We start from the raw sequence: 18406 nt of genomic DNA on the forward strand, positions 1-18406 counted from the left end.
TGCTTTTGGCGTCCCGGTGTCCTTGGGCGCGAGATTTCCTCCAAGTCTTGGGGTCGATGGCGGCGTCCCTGGACGTGGTGAGGTGGGCGCGGGCCCACATGCGTCCTCTCCAGTATGCTCTGCTCCGGCGGTGGTCTCTCCAGAGGCACAGGTTGGATGTTCCTGTTCCCCTGCGAGGCATGGCGCGCTGCAGTCTGCGTTGGTGGCTCCGGACCCCTCACCTGGTTCAGGGGTTGGGTCTGGATCTTCCGCAGTGGACGGTGCTCCTTACGGAAGCGAGTCTCCTCGGTTGGGGGGCTCAGTGTTTGGGTCACTCAGCTCAGGGCACCTGGTCCACGGAGGAGGCCTCCTGGTTGATCAACGTGTTGGAGACCAGAGCGGTCCGTCTGGCGCTGTTAGCTTTCCACTCCCTTTTGTTGGGCAAGTCGGTCAGAGTCCTGTCGGACAATGCCATGGCGGTGGCTTATGTCAATCGTCAGGGGGGCACCAAGAGCACTCAGGAGGCGGCTCGGTTCATGGTTTGGGCGGAGTCCCATCTTCTGGACCTCTCGGCCTCTCACATAGCCGGGGTAGAAAATGTTCAGGCGGACTTCCTCAGTCGTCACTTCCTGGATCCAGGAGAGTGGTGTCTCGGCGCCGTGGCGTTTCAGTTGATAGTGCAGGCTTGGGGGCAGCCCCTGATGGACCTAATGGCCACGAGTGGCAACGCCAAAGTGCCCCGCTTCTTCAGTCGTCGCAGGGACGGTCTGGCCGAGGGTCTGGATGCTCTGGTCCAACCGTGGCCAACGGAGGGGCTGTTGTATGTGTTCCCTCCTGGGCCGTTAGTGGGCAGAGTACTTCTTCGCATTGTTCACCATCCGGGTCTGGTGGTTCTGGTGGCTCCGGATTGGCCTCGACGTCCGTGGTATGCGGATCTGGTGAGGCATCTGGTGGCGGATCCTCTTCCTCTCCCTCTCTTGGACGATCTTCTGACGCAGGGTCCCATTCCCATGTTCGACCCGTCTCCCTTCTGTCTTACGGCTTGGCTCTTGAAAGGGGTCGCCTTAGTAAGAAGGGATATTCAGATAAGGTGATCTCTACACTCTTGGGGTCCCGGAGGTTTTCTACCTCTCAGGCTTATGTGCGGGTTTGGCGTCTCTTTGAGGGATGGTGCCGGGCGCGGGGAGTGGTCTCTTTTCGCGCTTCCCTGCCTAACATTCTAGAGTTCTTGCAGGATGGCCTGGATAGAGGCCTGGCTTGGTCTTCTCTCCGGGTTCAACTTGCGGCCCTGTCGGCTTTTCGAGGGTTGGTGACAGGTCAGCGTTTGTCGGCCATTCCTGATGTGATTCGCTTTTTGTGGGCGGCCAAGTTGCTCAGGCCTCCCCTACGGCCCTCTGTTCCCTCTTGGGATCTCAATCTGGTTCTCTCTGTGTTGGTGCGCCCGCCTTTCGAGCCGTTGGATGGCTGTTCTTTGAAGGACCTTACTCTGAAGGCGGTCTTTTTGGTGGCCATTACTTCCGCTAGGCGAGTTTCTGAGCTTCAGGCTTTCTCTTGTAGGGCTCCCTTCTTGGAATTTTCGAGGGAGCGGGTTGTCTTGCGGCCTGTTCCTTCCTTTCTGCCGAAAGTAGTTTCTCCTTTTCATGTCAATCAATCGGTGGTCTTCCCGGTCTTGGGTAGTCGGGAGGGCTCTTCTGAGCAACGGCAGCTGTGCAAGTTGGATGTCGGTCGGGTCCTCCACTCTTATGTGCAGCGGACCCGGGAATTCCGGAAATCCGATCATCTCTTTGTCCTTCTGGCGGGTCCTCGTCGGGGGGCTGGCACTTCTAAGGCTACTATTGCGCCCTGGATCAAGGAGACGATTGCTTCCGCTTATCTTCTGAGACAGAAGCCTGTTCCGGAGTTTCTCAAGGCTCATTCCACTCGGGGTCAGGCAGCTTCTTGGGCTGAGTCGTCGCTCGTGCCTCCAGTGGATATTTGTAAGGCTGCAGTTTGGTCCTCCTTGCATTCCTTTGTTAGACATTATCGGGTAGATGTTCAGGCGCGTCGGGACGCGGTGTTCGGTGAGCATGTTCTGGTATCGGCCCTTCGGGGGTCCCGCCCGTGAGAGGGACTGCTTTGGTACGTCCCATTTGTAAAGATTAACCTCTACTGGTCTGGAGAGTGCTAAAGAAGGAGAAATTAGGTTCTTACCTGCTAATTTACTTTCTTTTCGCTTCTCCAGACCAGTAGAGGTCCCCACCCTGTCTGTTGTTGTTGTTGTTGTTGGGGCTGTTTCGCGGGCAGTTTTTGTTTTTTGCTACGGGTTCTAGTATTTTTCTAGGGCCGGGGAGAATTGAAGAACAGCGGCTGTGGCTCGGCTGGCTTAGCTGGCGAGCTGTGGGGACATTTTCCTTCGGGTATTTCTCCTCTGCATTTTCCAACAGCACTTGGGTATGTTAGTTGTTACTCCTGTTCAGAGTATTGTTTTCTTTCTGTTTTCTTGGTTCTGCTTGGCTATTCGGCAGACTGAGGTAAATAGAGAAGGGAGTATATGATATACTGTCCCACAGTTTTGTTTTTAGTCTCCACCTGCTGGTCATGATTGGATATATACCCATTTGTAAAGATTAACCTCTACTGGTCTGGAGAAGCTAAAAGAAAGTAAATTAGCAGGTAAGAACCTAATTTTTCCTTCTGTGTGCTAGTCATTCTAAGTTTATAGTATAACTTGTGAACAAAGAGCAAACACAATTATGAATTAAAGATTTTGACTGGATCCATTTCTTTATCTGCTTTTCTACCCTGTGATCTTTTACTTTTTATATCTTGTTGATTATGTCCTTACCTTGATATCTTTTCCAGTAGATAACACACATGTCTAGAATGACTCGCCTATCTCCCAATGAATGCGAGCCAGCCGCAGAAGGAATCCACTCTGGATTTTTTCTGTTACTCTCCTCTACGTTATTGGGAGCTCTACTGCCACCTGTAGTTAGTACCCAAGCAAAAAGAGCTCCATTGATAGTTCCCATTGGGGACCCTACTTCACATACTTTCTCAAGAATCAACCGTTCTGCTCAAATAAGAAACATTAGAACAACAATCATCAAAGAGCCATCAAAGGAGCTCAGGAAGTACCCTTGCATGCACCTTGAACAAATATACAGAATTCTTCAAGGCCCAAAAAGGGCTGACTGGCATCCAAAAATCAAACTTGGAGAAGCTTATTAGAGTGAGACAGTAGGCAGGAAGGATAGGACAGGAGTCTAGAATAATTCACTGATCTATTAGAAAAGATATTTTCAAGGTAAGGATATAATCTCTTTTTCCAGTACAATAGGTGAGTCATTCTAGACATGTGGGATGTACAAAAGCAGTTCCAAACACCTACAGCGGGCTGACTGCGCCAACCCTTAAGATCAAGGACCCAAAAGCAGAGTCCTGTCTTGCAGCCACATCCACTCTGTAAAATTTGGCAAATGCAGAGAGGACCAAGTATCTGCCCTACAGATCTCCACAAGAGAGATCACCCTAGCCTTGGCTCACGAAGAGGCCATACTTCTGGAAGAATGTGCCTTAACAGAAACAGGAGACTGTTTACCGCATAGAATGTAGGCTGCTGAAATGACCTTACGGATCCATCTGGAATTAATGTCCTTGGAAGTGGGAGCGCCCCACTTAGAAGAACAAGTCATCACAGATGGGCAGAGAGGCTAAACTCATTTGTGATCTCTAGATAATGCAGAAGAACGCTGTGGAGGTTCAACTACTTCAAAATGTGGTCCAGTTTCTTAGAACCACTAGGTTGAAAAATAGGCAAACATACTTCCTGATTAACATGGAATGCTAGCACTATCTTCAGCAGGAACTGTGCAGAGAGAGATCCTAAGAAAAGGCTCTCTATTAGATGGAGCTCCAAGACATGTCTTGCTGAAGAATTGGTGATGAGAAAATCTGCCTTCAGCATTGGGTCCAAGAGGGAAGCATCTTTCAGAGGCTCAAACGGAACCTGGGTAAGGCCAGATAAAGTTAAGATCCCACAAAAGGAACAGAGGTTTGATAGGTAGTCTAATACGACAAGCACCTTTCAGAAATCTGGCCACATCAGGGTGAGATGTGAGTAAACAAGAGAGCAGAAGGGAAGCCATGGTGAGGCCCTTATGAAGGCCCACCTGGAGAATGGCCAGCACCACTGAAACAGGAGTGGAATATGGCTCTACTCTTTCCTGGTTGCCTTAGCCTAGGCAGACATAATAGTCCACTTCTTAGACTTCAGAATAATAGAAATGACTATATCAGAGTATCCTTTGTGCTCTAACGCTTCGCGCTCAGTAGCCATGCCATAAGAGCAAAGCAATCTGGATCCTCCATGCAAATTGGACCCTGAGAAGGAAGGGCCCGCAACCAAAGGCTGTGACTTATGCGAAGACACAGATTCATGTACTACAGCCTGCAAGGCCGGTCTGGAGCCACCAAAATGACAGTTCCTTGATAAGTCACAAACAGTCGAAGGACCCGACTTATCATGGGTCAGGGAGGAAAAACAGCAAAACTCCCTGCGGCCTTGGCTGTATTAGAGCATTTAGGCCCTTGCTTCCAGGCTTTGATCTTCAACTGAACAATCGATCTGCTTTCGAGTTCTTCACTGTTGCCATTAAGTTGAAGTAAGGCCGACCCCCAGCACTGCTCAATTGTTTGAAATGCTGCCGAGGACAGCGCCCACTCGCCCGGAGCCAAGGTCTGAGAAAGTCTGCTTTGAATATTGTTGACTCCTACCACATGTGCTGTCGAAAGGGCCTGTAGATGATGATCTACCCAAAGGGCAGGCAGGCTTCCTGAGTCAGAGAAGCATTCTTGGTTTCTCCCTGGCGATTGACATGGCTGTCGTATTGTCAGAGAAGACTGACTGCTTGTCCCTCCAGTCAGCTGCAATTTCATTAGAGTGAATGGCCTGCAGTTCCAACCAGTTGAATGACCATTTTTTGGGAGAGAGTGTTCAATGCCCTTGAATAGGATGATAGTTGCAATGGGCTCAACTGCAGAAACCGGCATCTGGCATCACAGCCACCCAAGAAGCAATCCACAGTAACATGCTTCTGGAGAGGGACTGCGGAAGGAGCCATGAATTCATGCAGGCCTGGGCCTCCAGAGTCTAAAGACGAGCTGTCTGTAGCACTTCATCTGCAGAGCTCAGGATAATAATAATAATTTTATTCTTATATACCGCCAAAGCCATGAAAGTTCGAGGCGGTTTACAACAAGATGTGCTGGACAATCAGCGAAGAGTTTACACTATATTGTTATAAAATATAAGCCATGATGATTCGAGGCAGTTTACAACGAAAGGAGCTGAACAAACAACGAAGTGGTCACAATACAAAGACATCGCATACAAGCTTATAGAAAGGAAGAAAAGGAAAGTTTATAAAAATTCTTAGGTTACAAGATGCACCCTTGTCCAAGGAACCACATTGATTGTGGTCGCCATGGACCCCAGAACTGGAGATAGTCCCACGATGAGGGAGCTGCTTTGTCCACGAAGAAATTCATGCCAAAATCATGATATTTTTCAGTCAGCAAAGTTCGAAAACAGTGATTTTTAGGATTTTTCAGGTCAGAAACATAGGGAGACATGCAGAAACCTTTAAAACCTTGAAATTCAGACCCCCCCATCCCCCCCCCGATTCACTCACAGGCTGTGACAGCCTCACTCACTGTGATCTGTGCTGCAGAAAACTTCAAATGCTTCCTAAGAAACGACCCCCCCCCTTGTTTCTCCTCCATCCCCTACTCCCCCCTTTATTTTATTTTCATCTCGATGTAATTTAATTTCCTGGTGTACTTCCCCATTAATCATTTAAATTTTGTCTATCTTATAACCCCTATTTCTTTTAATATACAATACCTATGTTCATTTTAAGGTATATTTTATGAAACTTATTGTAAACCGTTTAGCCATTTCAGATAAACAGTATATCAAAAACCAATAAACTTGGAACTTAGCCTGCCTCAGCTCTCTTATAGTAGCTGGAATCATAGAATTACTGCTTCATGCTGAGAATGCCTCTTTGGTGCTGATCTTTGGGCTGCCAGACATGGTGCCTGACCGTATCTCTACCACCGTAGACTGATGGACATGCTAAGTGAAAGGTGGAGGTGGAAAAACGCAACCAGCACCCTGAGAGACACCGCTGAGCCTTCTAAGGGAGCCTAACAGCCTGTGCTCGAACCCCTGCTAAACAGTAGGTGAGGAAAAGTAAAGACGGCTCTGAGCTCCAAAGAAACATATGTAGGCTGGCCAACAGCTACCACCAAGGATCAGCTGCAGGCAGAACTGAAGAAAATGCTCTGAGCACAAAGAAAACCCTGGAAAGGGTCAATAAACACTGAACAAAATAAGAAAAAAAGGAGAGCACAACAGAAACTCTTCTTCAGGCTTGTGTGCAGAAGGGAAAATACAGGTGGCAGTAGAGCTCCCAGTGAAGTAGAGAAGAGTTGGAGAAAAAATCCAGAGTGGATTCCTTCTGCAAATGGCTCGTGGTCATTGGGTGATAACCCACATGTCTAGAATGACTCACCTTTTGCACTGGAATAGGATTTAGCTTAACACCTTTTCAGATACAATAGGAATTTCCCTATCCTTGAAACCATGGAGGATTTGCCCAAGGTCAGAGTTCCATAAAATGCAGTTTAAAATGCCTATGACACACCTAAAAGGAGATTTCCTACTCAAAGCAAGCTGTGCTTCTATTTTTCAACTGGACATTTTTAAGTAATGTTTGGGCCAGTTATTTTAAAGCTGGAAAAATGCATTGTGTTCTTGGAGAGCTAGCACAGGACCAAAACTTGTTTATATGCTTTCTTTTGACCCTGTGCTTGGTAATTTTTATTGCAGACCACCAGAAGGTCGCTGCAGTACCTGGACCATTGCAGACTTCCTCCAGACTGGGTGTATCTTCGGCATACTTCCCTGGACTACAAACAACATACTCATGATCAGGAATCTGGGCTGTTTCTCAATAAAGAGCAAATGTTTTAATTTTAATAATAATGCTTTCAACAGTGGTTTATAGCCATTAAAATGGTGCATGTTAAAAGCTCACATGGTCTTTATCTTTAAACCTGGAATTTAAGAATTGGTGCTTCCCTGTGTGTTTTTTATTCAGTTAGTTTAAATCTACTTACCTGTACCTATCTATCTTGTCTTATGTCTTCTGTTGTCTTGCTACCAGGTAGAGAATGACACAGGGACAAATTTTTCTCCATCTCCGCGGGAACTCATTTTCCTGTCCTGGCAAGTTCTTTTCCTGTAAGCTCTGTTCTCATCTGCACAAGCTTCAAACACCTTGAAATCATGTGTTCGAGGATTGTGCTGTTGTGGCAGAGCTTACAGGGATGGGACAGGGACAGGGACAGCAACAAAACGTGTGGGGAAAACTTGTCCCTGTGTCATTCTCTACTACCAGGGCAACTAAATCATGCTTAAGCTGTGTGTTTATATTAATGTCAAGATTGGTACAGCTACAGTGGGTATTAGTTTTCAGCTATGTGCTTCTAAATGTGTGGTGCTCTTGTTTCTGCAAGAATTAACTGGCCAACAGAGCCATACTGAAAAAGGGGATCATCTTTCCCCGTTTTGTTTGTGGATTTTTATGTAATGTTTTCATAGTTAACTAATGTATTTAACACATGCTTTTCTGTCTTCTGCGCCTTAGTCTTTTGTTCGTTCAGACTAAATGTTTCATAGGAAATAATGCTCTTTTCAGCAAAGTAGTTATTCTTGTGGATGAAGAAGTAAAAAAAAAAAAAAAATCCATTAAATTTCTGCCAATTTTACAATACCTGGTAAAGAGTTCATTGGATAAAATGGCAGCATTAATTTATATAGGTCCTTTTTTAAATAATGTTTAAGACAGGATTCTAAAGGTTTGGTATTTTTCCCCCTGAGTTGTGCCAGTCTCTAGTTGTATGCAAGGAAAATGCTCAAAAGTGCCCCTTTTAAGGCAGGTTTATTAAGTTGCTTCTATTTTGTTTGCTCTGTGAATCTAATACAGCAAGTGGCCCAATGACGATTTGTGCTCTCCCTGTGCTACACTGTGTAAGATTTAAAACACACACAGATTGGCTTCATCCTATGTGATACATTGAAAGAATTGCACTGCACTCAACAAGTGAGCTTCATTTACAAATGTTATGGAATGGATATTATTACTCTACCTCTTTTTTGCACATTTATACAGCAGTTAATTATTGTATATTATAAATGGTTTTTGGTGTGTAAAAATTGTAAATTTTGTTTATAATCAATGTTGAATTGTTAATGTATGTCTAATTTGGAAGTGCAAACCAGTTAAGGAAAAATAAAATAACTAAAAGCACTATGGAAGAGTGAGAACTTTGTCTGCAGTTACATCCACTATTTCTTTAAGTGAGACCATTATCAAATGGACTGAGAATTGATATGGGCCTATATCAGCGATCTCAAACTCAAACCCTTTGCAGGGCCACATTTTGGATTTGTAGGTATTTGGAAGGCTGCAGAAAAAATAAGTTAATGTCTTATTAAAGAAATGACAACTATGCATGAAGTAAGTACCTACAAATCCAAAATGTGGATTATCTGAAATTATCAGAAGCAATTAAGGAAAGATTTATAAACTATAGTTTACAAATCTTTCCTTAATTGCTTCTGATAATTTCAGCTATACACAACTGAAAGTAGTTCAACATGCAGAAAGTGAAAAACTTAAGGGCTCCTTTTACGAAGCCGCATTAGCGGTTTAATGCTTGTAATAGTGCGCGCTAGCCGCTACCGCCTCCTCTTGAGCAGGTGGTAGTTTTTCGGCTAGCGCACACTAAAGCCACTAACGCAGCTTCGTAAAAGGAGCCCTAAGTATCAACTGCAAGAGGCAAGATTTTGGACCAACTATTTTGAGGCCTTCTGTATTATAAAGAATGATTCTTTATGGAAAACTTGTGCCTTAAGTGTCTGGTGTCCTCTACTGCCTTCTCCAGCACCGGACACACGCACAAGCTGCACTGCCTCCAATGGTTACCTTACATTCTGGAACAGCGCTTTCCTGCATCTGTACGCAATTGTGAGGTAGAGTGGAGAGGAAAGTTGCGTACAGACGCAGGAAAGTGCTTGCGTAAGGTTATAGCAGTGAGACAGGCAATGTTCCAGAATGTGACTGCCGGAAAAGAGTTTGAGACCACTGATCTATATTTTTGTTTTAGGAGTGTAGTTATCTTCCCTATGTTAAATTATGCTCATGTTTGAAATAAATGGATATCTCAAAATGGCAAATAAAAGGTCCATCTGCAGAAAAAAAAATTCCAAACTGATTTTTGAAAGGCAGAATTTGGATGTTTCACATTAGTTTAGCAATCTTTTAGCAATAATGGAATGGGAAGAAATGTCTAAGACAAAAGATATTTTTACCTAGACCTGTTCAAATCATGTGCAGGATACAAAAAGGTACCCTAATTGAGCAGCTGACCACTGGAGGGATAAACACATGATCTCTCCATCTGCCAGTGGTTACTGACCCTCCTAAGATATGAAAATGTTAGTGGATACCAGGATGTCACAGCTTCAGCTATTATAGCCATTTCTAAGAGAAGCAAGTGTGAGGAGTGGACTTTAAACAGCAGGCTCCAAGTATACTGGAACCTTCTTGGTACAAAGAAATACTGTGCCTGAATTTATAAGACACATGTAAGCATGATGGCTATTGTAGTGGTGGTGTACCTTTAGGTATATAGGCGGCTTGCTTTATTTTCCCCTGGAGGACTCACAACAACATATAAAAGAATTAAGGTGAGATTTGTACATGGTTCTTATTGTTTAAAGTCAACTGCACTGACCACGAAGCTGCTTTTGTTTTACAGGGAAGTGTGTGGCCATTTTTGTGCCTGTTTTTTGGTATATTTTTAGTGCAAGAACATCTATATTTTTGAACAGGCGTTCCAGCTGTTTTGCCTGATAGAAAACATGGCTATGAGACAGATTTATTTTTCTTGCATGTTATGAGCAGGATGCCTCAATTCTCATGTGGCTGTTCTTTCTAAAATGCCCTTCCATTATGTACAAGAAACTACACTGTAATGTGTAGTTAACTTTTTTTTTAAATCCCATTATCAGCTGTCTTATGATTGTGTATAAGGGAGTAGGCATGTTCACAAACTTCAATAACTAAGCTAAACCCATTTTTTGTGAGGTACTATGATCTATAAAATATGACAGTTACTCAGCAGGAGAAGAACTGTAAGGAAGTAGCTTAAGTGTGACCTTCATAAATTATACTATGTTAAAGTACACAGATTGTTTTGATTTCTCTTGTAAAATCAGCCTAATCTTTCACCTTCAATAAAAAGCTGTCACACCTCATGGTTTATAAAGAAACATTTTATGGCAAAGTTATATACATAAAACAGTGAAAATTGTACTCTAGACCAGTGGTTCTTAAACCTGTCCTGGGGAGACCCCCAGTTAGTCAGGTTTTCAAAATATCTAAATAAATATGCATACCTGCTTCTGGACTATACATACATGTAATTCTTGTTGATTTTTGAATTGTACAGACAATGCTATCTTGGACCTTCCATACAAAATGCCCAGTTTATAATTTATAGAACAGTGGCATCACTACAAAAATACATTTTTTGATAGGAATGATATGGCCAGACCTTTAAATGTTCAATAAAATAGCTTTATTAACAATATTTACATAGTTTCCAGCTTAGACATTTTAAGACCTGTTTCAAAGTATTAAGCAGTAACAACAAAACACAATGAAAAAAGTTTTTTAAACTATACAAAACTTTATACACAATATATACAAAGTAACATTTTTTATTTTAAGTGGACACAAAAAATACACAGTGAGAAAGTCACATCAGCAACTGTAAAAAGTTCTCCAATTATGGTCCTGAAAATATAGGACTAAAAAATTAGCATTAAATAGCTTCTGTTAACTATGACAATTGGGAAAGGCCACTCGATAGTAGATAGGTATTTAAGACCCAGGGTTAAATTTAAGTTTTTGGATGCAAGTTCAGAAATCCTCATGATTAAGCAAATATTTTATAGTTAGTACTCCTGGCTTAAATGTATGGGTAGATTCAAACTTTCTTACTTCACCTCCAGCTCAGATATATTTATCTACCATTAAAATTACCCATCCACTAGACTTGATGCTTAACCCTTTTCTGTCTTCTCTGAGCCAATGTTCTAGTGCAGGAGTTATCAATCCAGTCCTGGGGACACACCAACCTGGTCTGATTTTATTGTAAGATATGCCAGTTTCTTACTCATTGTGGGGATCCTGAAACCTTGACTGGCTGGTTGTGTGATATAAACTAAGACTGAGAACCCAAATCCTAGTACCTTGGTCTTTAGTCCCAGGCTTTGAGGGCTGCTTATAGCGGTATCCTGAAAACCTGACCTAATGAAATATGCTTACAGTGGAGCCACTGGTGTTCAGGAAAGAGTAATTTGTGTTACATCTACTACCCTTGCTCATTCTGAAAAGTTAGCTTCCCTGAAAATGGAAGACAGGCATGCAGATCTCTCTCTTGCATAGGCACTAGGAAGATCTGAAAAACTTCACCTACTGGCAAGCCCTAGCACAAAGGTTGGTGTGACTCCTAGATTTATGTAATAAAAAAAATAATGCATTTATAGAAAAGAAGGTATTGAACAATTTGTACAACACACTTCTTGAAGTTTAATAATAATAAAACCTAATGCACCAATTTTTTAACAGTGCATTAAGCATTTAAGGCTTTTAATCATTCAACCCAAGATCTTACAGCTAATGCAAATGGGTCTACGTATGCTGATATGTCTCACTGAGACAAAGCTAACCATTTTAAGAGCAGCAGTAATGGATAGCTTGTTCTAAAGAACAGTTTTCTGGACTTCCCTACTTGACATTGCTTTATTTGTGTTTTGGTCAAAATAGTTATCTATAATTGTCATTTCCAGAATGCAGTGCAAATCTTCCCCTACCATTTCCTATCCTCAGTACTTAACAGCAGCACATAGGAGACTCAAAATTAAAAAAACAGTGCGGATGAAAGTATAAGAAAATGAAAACAGTACTTAATTGGCACTACAAAAATACATTTAGTAAATATACAGGACTGCTGCTTTAAGAAAATGAATTAAGGGATATGAACTGATTTCTGTAATGTTTTATGACTATCATTGCTTTTATACCATATATCCACATCCTCTTATAGTTTGAGAGTTCATCTTCAAATGCAATAATTTCAGACATGAATCTAAACAGATTCAGAATATTAAAACTAATCCCAAAGTGAATTGGATAAAAGATATTGCACTTGGTTAAAATGAGTAGCTAACAGGCTGGATCACCCTTAATTACAGGCAAGAAAACTGGCCACAAAATTAGTAGGTTCTAAATCTGTTGCATCAGAGTAACATGTAAAACAAACATGAATATTACAACTTAATATTTTTCTAAAGTAAACAGTATACATACTTTGTAGTCACAACATTTTGTGATTTTTTCCAATTATAATACAATGCACTTTATCCATATTGTATTCTAAATGACAAGACAGAACTGGAAGTATGAATAGTTTATGTACAAAGGAGCAGGACATACCAGGCTATCAACAGAACTGGCAGTTTAAATCTGAAATGACAGCATTATTGTAGCAGCTTTGTAACTTGAAATTCTGCATTGTATAAACTCAAAAATTAGACACATAGCTATAAAAACAAAAATATACAAATATTGCCACATGTTAAGACCATTTCACACAACTTAGCTCTTATGGAAAAAGATGGTCAATATTCCAGCCTTTAAACAAATGTACTTTGCAATAAGAATTACAAGTAGAACAGAACTTCCTCAATATAAGACCATACAAATTTATTTATTTATTCATTTTTCTATACCGTTCTCCCAGGAGAACAGTTTATATGAATTTATTCAGGTACTCAAGCATTTTACCTGTCTGTCCCGGCGGCTCACAATCTAAGGTACCTGGGGCAATGGGGGGGATTAAGTAATTTGCCCAGGGTCACAGAGGGTGCCGAGGCTGTAGCTTTAGCCACTGCGCCATCGTAATGGTTCAAACCAATAGTTCATCTAGCCACTGTTGGCAAAAGGATGCTGGGATAATCTAAGTTACAAGTACCTGCTATTTATTGGGGATACTGGCTTGACCACTGCTGAGAAAAGGATGCTGGGCTAGATGGGACCTTTGATCCAACCCATTATGGTAATTTTTGTATTCTTATCTGTTTGGATGTTTTTCATGCTTATTGATCTAACTAGCACACACTATCAAAAATATCCCTTCCTGTATGAACCAGATTCCTATTCCATACATTTCAATGTGTGACTATGCTGATGATGGCTGTTCATAACTACACAAACAGTTGCACAATATAATGGAGCACCTATGCCTTTCTTTGCAAATAGGCTATCAGAATAAGAACTAGAATGGTAAACACATTCCTTTTATTCCCTGTAAGTCCTCTTGACAAGTTTATATTACTGTGATAGTTACAAGCAAGTACCTAAACAAGTATGAAAGGGTTATGCTTTATGTAAGAAGGAAATTTAAAAAAAAAATACAAACCACAGCTACTTCCAAAACAGCAACACAGTTTGTGACTAGCTTAACTGTCCAAACAGATTTTTAAAGCTCATCCATCACATAATCTTAAAAGCAGGAATAAATGAAGTTGCATTGTACTACTGAAAGCCCACAGCTTACAAGGTACAGCAGGATACCTACTTTGGCTCTTCCCTTTACAACTGTTACAGAACTTACACCCGTTATGCAAAACTGTTGAGGTCAGATCACCACATTAGCATCTCTTGTGGTACTTTGTTATCCTAGCAGGTGAAAATTTTGGAGAGAAAAAACTATTTGGGAAAGAATGTTATTTTTAGAAACTTTGCCTTCATGTGTCAAAAACACTATAAAGGTAACTTAAAAATGCTCTAGATATAAAAGTATACTAGCCTATAACAAGATAGGAACTTTGAAGAAAATCATAGTTACAGTTAGAAAATTGTAGCCTCAAAACAGTTTTATCTTTTATCTTTATTTTCTTCTTGCTCCTATACAAATTGTTTACCTCCTGTGGCATAAGGAACAACTTACACCAGAACCAAGCCATGATGGTCCACCTTTTTTTCACACTTGTGTCTGAAACTGGTCAGATGACAGTCTCCAAGGTAACTTAGGCCCAAACCTGGTAAGTCATGCACACTGTGCAGAATTCATCCAGGTTATATATGGCTCTGTAACATATCTAAGACTAGAGTCCACCATATAGCTCAAAAGTTATAGAAAAAAAAAATTCAACATGTGTACTCAACATCCTATTTGGTTTAACATGTTTACAATATGACATCTTTGGAGACTTCTGGTTCCCTTTTTCATGGTTCCCACATACTGTCATGCAGGAATTCATTTTTCAAGACTACTTTAAGAAAGTAGAACTTAAATGTAAATGGAATATGCATCCAGAATTGCAGCTGAAAAACTACACACCATTGTACAAGTCCCTAGGAGTCACTAGAAAAATCCCTATAGTCTTTCCTCTGTCATACATTAGTGTCCTGCAATAGAGGCTCTTTGGCCTCCCCAGGGGCCTGAGGACTGTGTGAATGGCCATGGCTTCCAGAGTGCTTCTTCCAGTTACTGGACCGACTATTTAGATTTGTATGCTCTGGAATAAACAAGGCAACAAGTAGAGCCAAGAGCACAGAGCATGCTCCAAACAAGAATGGTGGACCAGGGATGATGGAATTCTGAAAAGAAGAATTGTTTTCATTCATTAGAAACTAACTGGAAATGCACTGGGTATGTTAATTGACTTTTCATGTGAAGATCTTCATTACTGAGAAAGATCACACTAGTAACACTACAAATCAAAAATCCCTATTGCATACCTGTTACTACTGTTTTCTCTAGACAGCAGGATTCAGAAGGCACACAACTGTGTAATGTCATTGCTGGGATGGAGCAGTTTTCCCAAAGTTCAAATCTCAAAATTTTCAGGCACATGTTGCCAAATTAATGCTGTTGTCTACAGAAAACTCCTGTTGCAGGTAGCAGTGATGCTATTTTCCATTAATAAGCAGAACTAATTTTGGCACAAAGCAGGTAACTCCCAAGTTTAGAGCTGCTCACTTCTTTTTGCATTATCTTATATTTAGGGGCAGCCTTGATAGAAAATACAAGAATTGCTACTTCACAGGAGAGACTGGCCAGCAGTTTGACCAAAGGCACCATCTATATTGTAGTTTGGTCCAAGCAATAGTGTAAGTGAACTATGAAGCAAAGGTCATGTCACTGCTTTACAGATTTTATCCAACAAAACACAGCCCAGTGGTGAAGCCAGACAGCCAATTTTGGGTGGGAACAAGGTTTTCTCTGCTACGCTGTATCCACACCTCAAAATATAAATCTTTAGCTCATGTGGATCCCCAAACTCTGTCACTGAAGACTTTCTCTGAAGGTGGCCAGAAATCCCTTTTACCAGGCTTGGTAGGCAGCAGCAATATCCCTAAGCCACAGATGCTTGCAACCGATGCATGCTTAGTTGTTGGTGGCTTAAGGATGCTGTTGCTGACTGCAGAGCTAGGTAGAAGGGAGTTCTAGCCATCTTTGGATCCCCACCAGCTCTACAACAAAGGTCAAACCAGTGTTTTACTTAAAAGGGCCCAAGTCAGAGAACATACCTGAGCTTCAAAGGTTAAAGCTTGATCTAATGTAACACCTAGAATTTTTATTGTGGGATTGATTGAATATTTCATTCCATTTATCAGAAGGGAGGCTTCCATGATTTTATTAGATGGACTTGCAAGAAATACATTTGTTTTTTCTGAGTTCACTTTGAGTTTGAAATTTTTGGTCCATTTTTCAATGAGATCGAATATAGATGTTACATAAGCCTTTGTCTCCTAACAATATTGTGATGAACAACAATTGAGATATCGTCCATGCAAAATATATGCTGGTAAGTGTAGTTTAGATAGTTCTCTTCCCAGAAAGGCTAAAGAGAGAGGGGGATAGTGGTGATCCCTGTGGAACACCACAGGTGTTAGTCCACTTTTTGGAATACACTTCCTTGCTGAATACTTGATAAGTGTGTTTTTTTAGGAAGCCTTCGAACCAGTTCAGAACCTGACCAGCAACTTCCGGTTGCGTCAGAGGAGAAGCTTCTGCCCACAGACGCACACTACTGCTCTCAAGTTCTGACGGCTTTGAACAAGTTACTCAATCTTAAAACGCACCACAAAGGTAAGGGGGAGGGAGGGAGATGCTCAGTCCGTGCGAGGAGTGCCAAAGGGCAGTGAGGTGCTGAGAGGGGAGGGGTTGGAGGAAAGGAACATGCTGAAAAGAAATGGAGAACAGATAGTGGGGAGAAGACGCTGAAGGGAAATGGGGGAAAGACAGAGTGGGGAGAAGACGCTGAAGGGAAATGGGGGAAGACAGAGTGGGGAGAAGACGCTGAAGGGAAATGGGGGAAAGACAGAGTGGGGAGAAGACACTGAAGGGAAATGGGGAACAGAGAGTGGGGAGAAGACACTGAAGGGAAGACAGAGATGCCAGACTATGGGGGAGCGGAAGGAAGAAGATGGGTGCCAGACCAATTTGGGGGGGGGGGGATGAAGGGAGGGGCACAATAACAGAGCAAATGGAAGACGCAGAGAGAAGACAGACAGTGGATGGAAGGAATTGAATGGGAAGATGAGGAAAGCAGAAACCAGACAACAACGGTAGAAAAAAAAATTATATTTATTTTCTTTTTGCTTTAGGATAAAGTAGTATATTAGTTGTGTTGATAAAAATTTATAAACAAAGCCCTGCCAGCTGAGCATCTCTTCCTCTAGTTCAGCAGCCAGAACTTTGATTTATAAGGAAAGAATAAGCTAAATATTGCAGTACTGAGGCTTGTATGGATGCTGCGGGGATAGTAGTCGCAGGGGCAGGGCGGTGACAAATTTTTTCCCCGTGTCATTCTCTACAAATAATGACTTAAGTGGTGCATTTGCTTCACTCACTGGGTTGGATCATCAATTTGGTCAAAAGCAACTTTACTCCATCCCAGTGAAATTTGATACTGCAATGGACAATCTTACTCCCAATTCAGAGAACATAGAAGTTACATGCTCAAGTTTGGTCTCTCAGGCCTGATGATGGGTACCCCAAAAACAAAATCTGTGAAAATTAAGCAGTTGCCTAGGTAGATTTACTAAGTTCTTGTAGTAGAGTTACTAGTCTTTTTATATACATATACTTCGTAGCTTAGTTTGGTATAACCTAATGTAATTCTGCTTGATAAGAGAGGCTTCCTAGCCATGCAGAAATAAGACTTTATAATTCTATTTAGATAAAAATTAGTATAAGATTACTAAGTTACTTTCTCTTTAAAACAATATATTTCTGCTTAAATCTGAAAAGTTTAGGCCATGTCAGCCAGAAGGGCAAACTCTACACATTCTTTTATGTCTGATAAGCATAGAGTAAAAGAAGACCCATTGTTCAGAGGATTAGTCGCCTGCAGGCAGTATTCCCATGTATGGCCATAGATTTCCCTATTGACTGATGGCCAGCCTAGAGCTGAGGGTATAGCCTGCAGTGCCATTTTTTTTTTTTTGGGGGGGGAAGCACCATTTGTTTAAGAAACCTGTAGGGATAAGAGTGACTGGGATTGCTCTTGTCCAGAAGATATCACTAAACCACCAAGTCATTTAAAGATAGGGTGTAGAGGGTGGGGGTTGTGTGGCTAGCCCTTTTCTGGGATGGATTGTGTGCAATGGTGGTGCTGGCTGACACAAGAAGGACCTGCAAGGTGCTATTTTTGGGTCCAGTTCCAGCCAAAACAGAGCAGAAATTTCAGTTGTGGATTCAATTCTGGTTAGCCTCTAATGACACCACCACTTGTGTGCATAAGTCAGTTCTGCTTATTACTGTACTCTAAAATACAACCACCACCAGAAAATAATGAAGAAATAGCACAGAAAACCATGAGTTTTCTAGAATGTAAATGCAGACAAAGTAGTTTGGATGGGGAAACAAACAGGGAACCCAATTCTTAAACACCTTAAATATAATTTTCTATCATCATTTTTATCCTCATTAAAAGTTTTTGTACAGAAGTACCTGTTGTGAATGGTGCGAATTATCTTTATCCTCTGAATTTGTCTCAGTTAGTGGTAGTTCATTCAGTTCTACATGGAATATATAAAATATAAATCCATAGAGTGCTGGACCCAAACCATTACATAGTCCTCGAATTCCAGTTATCATTCCTTGAACAACACCTACAAAACATGCTTAAACAGGTTAGTTGACTTTTGTAGAATAACTGATCATATACATTAAGGGCTAGATCCAAGTGGTAATATAATCTAATGCTAGTTAACATACACACTTGGTTTTCAGC

The 18406-nt window shown here is 41.6% G+C and overlaps 2 protein-coding genes across 3 annotated transcripts in view; one reads left to right on the forward strand and one right to left on the reverse strand.

The window, feature by feature from the left end:
• Window positions 1–8189, forward strand: part of SASS6 (SAS-6 centriolar assembly protein) — a 175667-nt gene extending 167478 nt beyond the window's left edge. Inside the window, exon 17 of the mRNA XM_033915970.1 lies at window positions 6854–8189. Coding sequence (XP_033771861.1) covers window positions 6854–6954 — 101 coding nt within the window. The 3' untranslated portion in view covers window positions 6955–8189. The remainder of the gene's footprint in view (window positions 1–6853) is intronic.
• A 5238-nt stretch (window positions 8190–13427) lies between these two features.
• MFSD14A (major facilitator superfamily domain containing 14A) overlaps window positions 13428–18406 on the reverse strand; it is an 83843-nt gene continuing 78864 nt past the window's right edge. The window contains exons 11-12 of one of the 2 annotated variants that reach the window (XM_033916599.1): window positions 18124–18191; window positions 13428–14762 (exon numbers count right to left, since the gene is read on the reverse strand). In XM_033916599.1, the coding sequence (XP_033772490.1) occupies window positions 14556–14762; window positions 18124–18191 (275 nt within the window). In that variant the 3' untranslated portion in view covers window positions 13428–14555. Of the gene's footprint in view, window positions 14763–18123; window positions 18285–18406 lie in introns of both variants that reach the window. The other variant, XM_033916598.1, reaches the window with a different exon arrangement.

The sequence above is a fragment of the Geotrypetes seraphini genome, chromosome 12, assembly GCF_902459505.1.
Source record: "Geotrypetes seraphini chromosome 12, aGeoSer1.1, whole genome shotgun sequence".
NCBI lineage: Eukaryota > Metazoa > Chordata > Amphibia > Gymnophiona > Dermophiidae > Geotrypetes > Geotrypetes seraphini.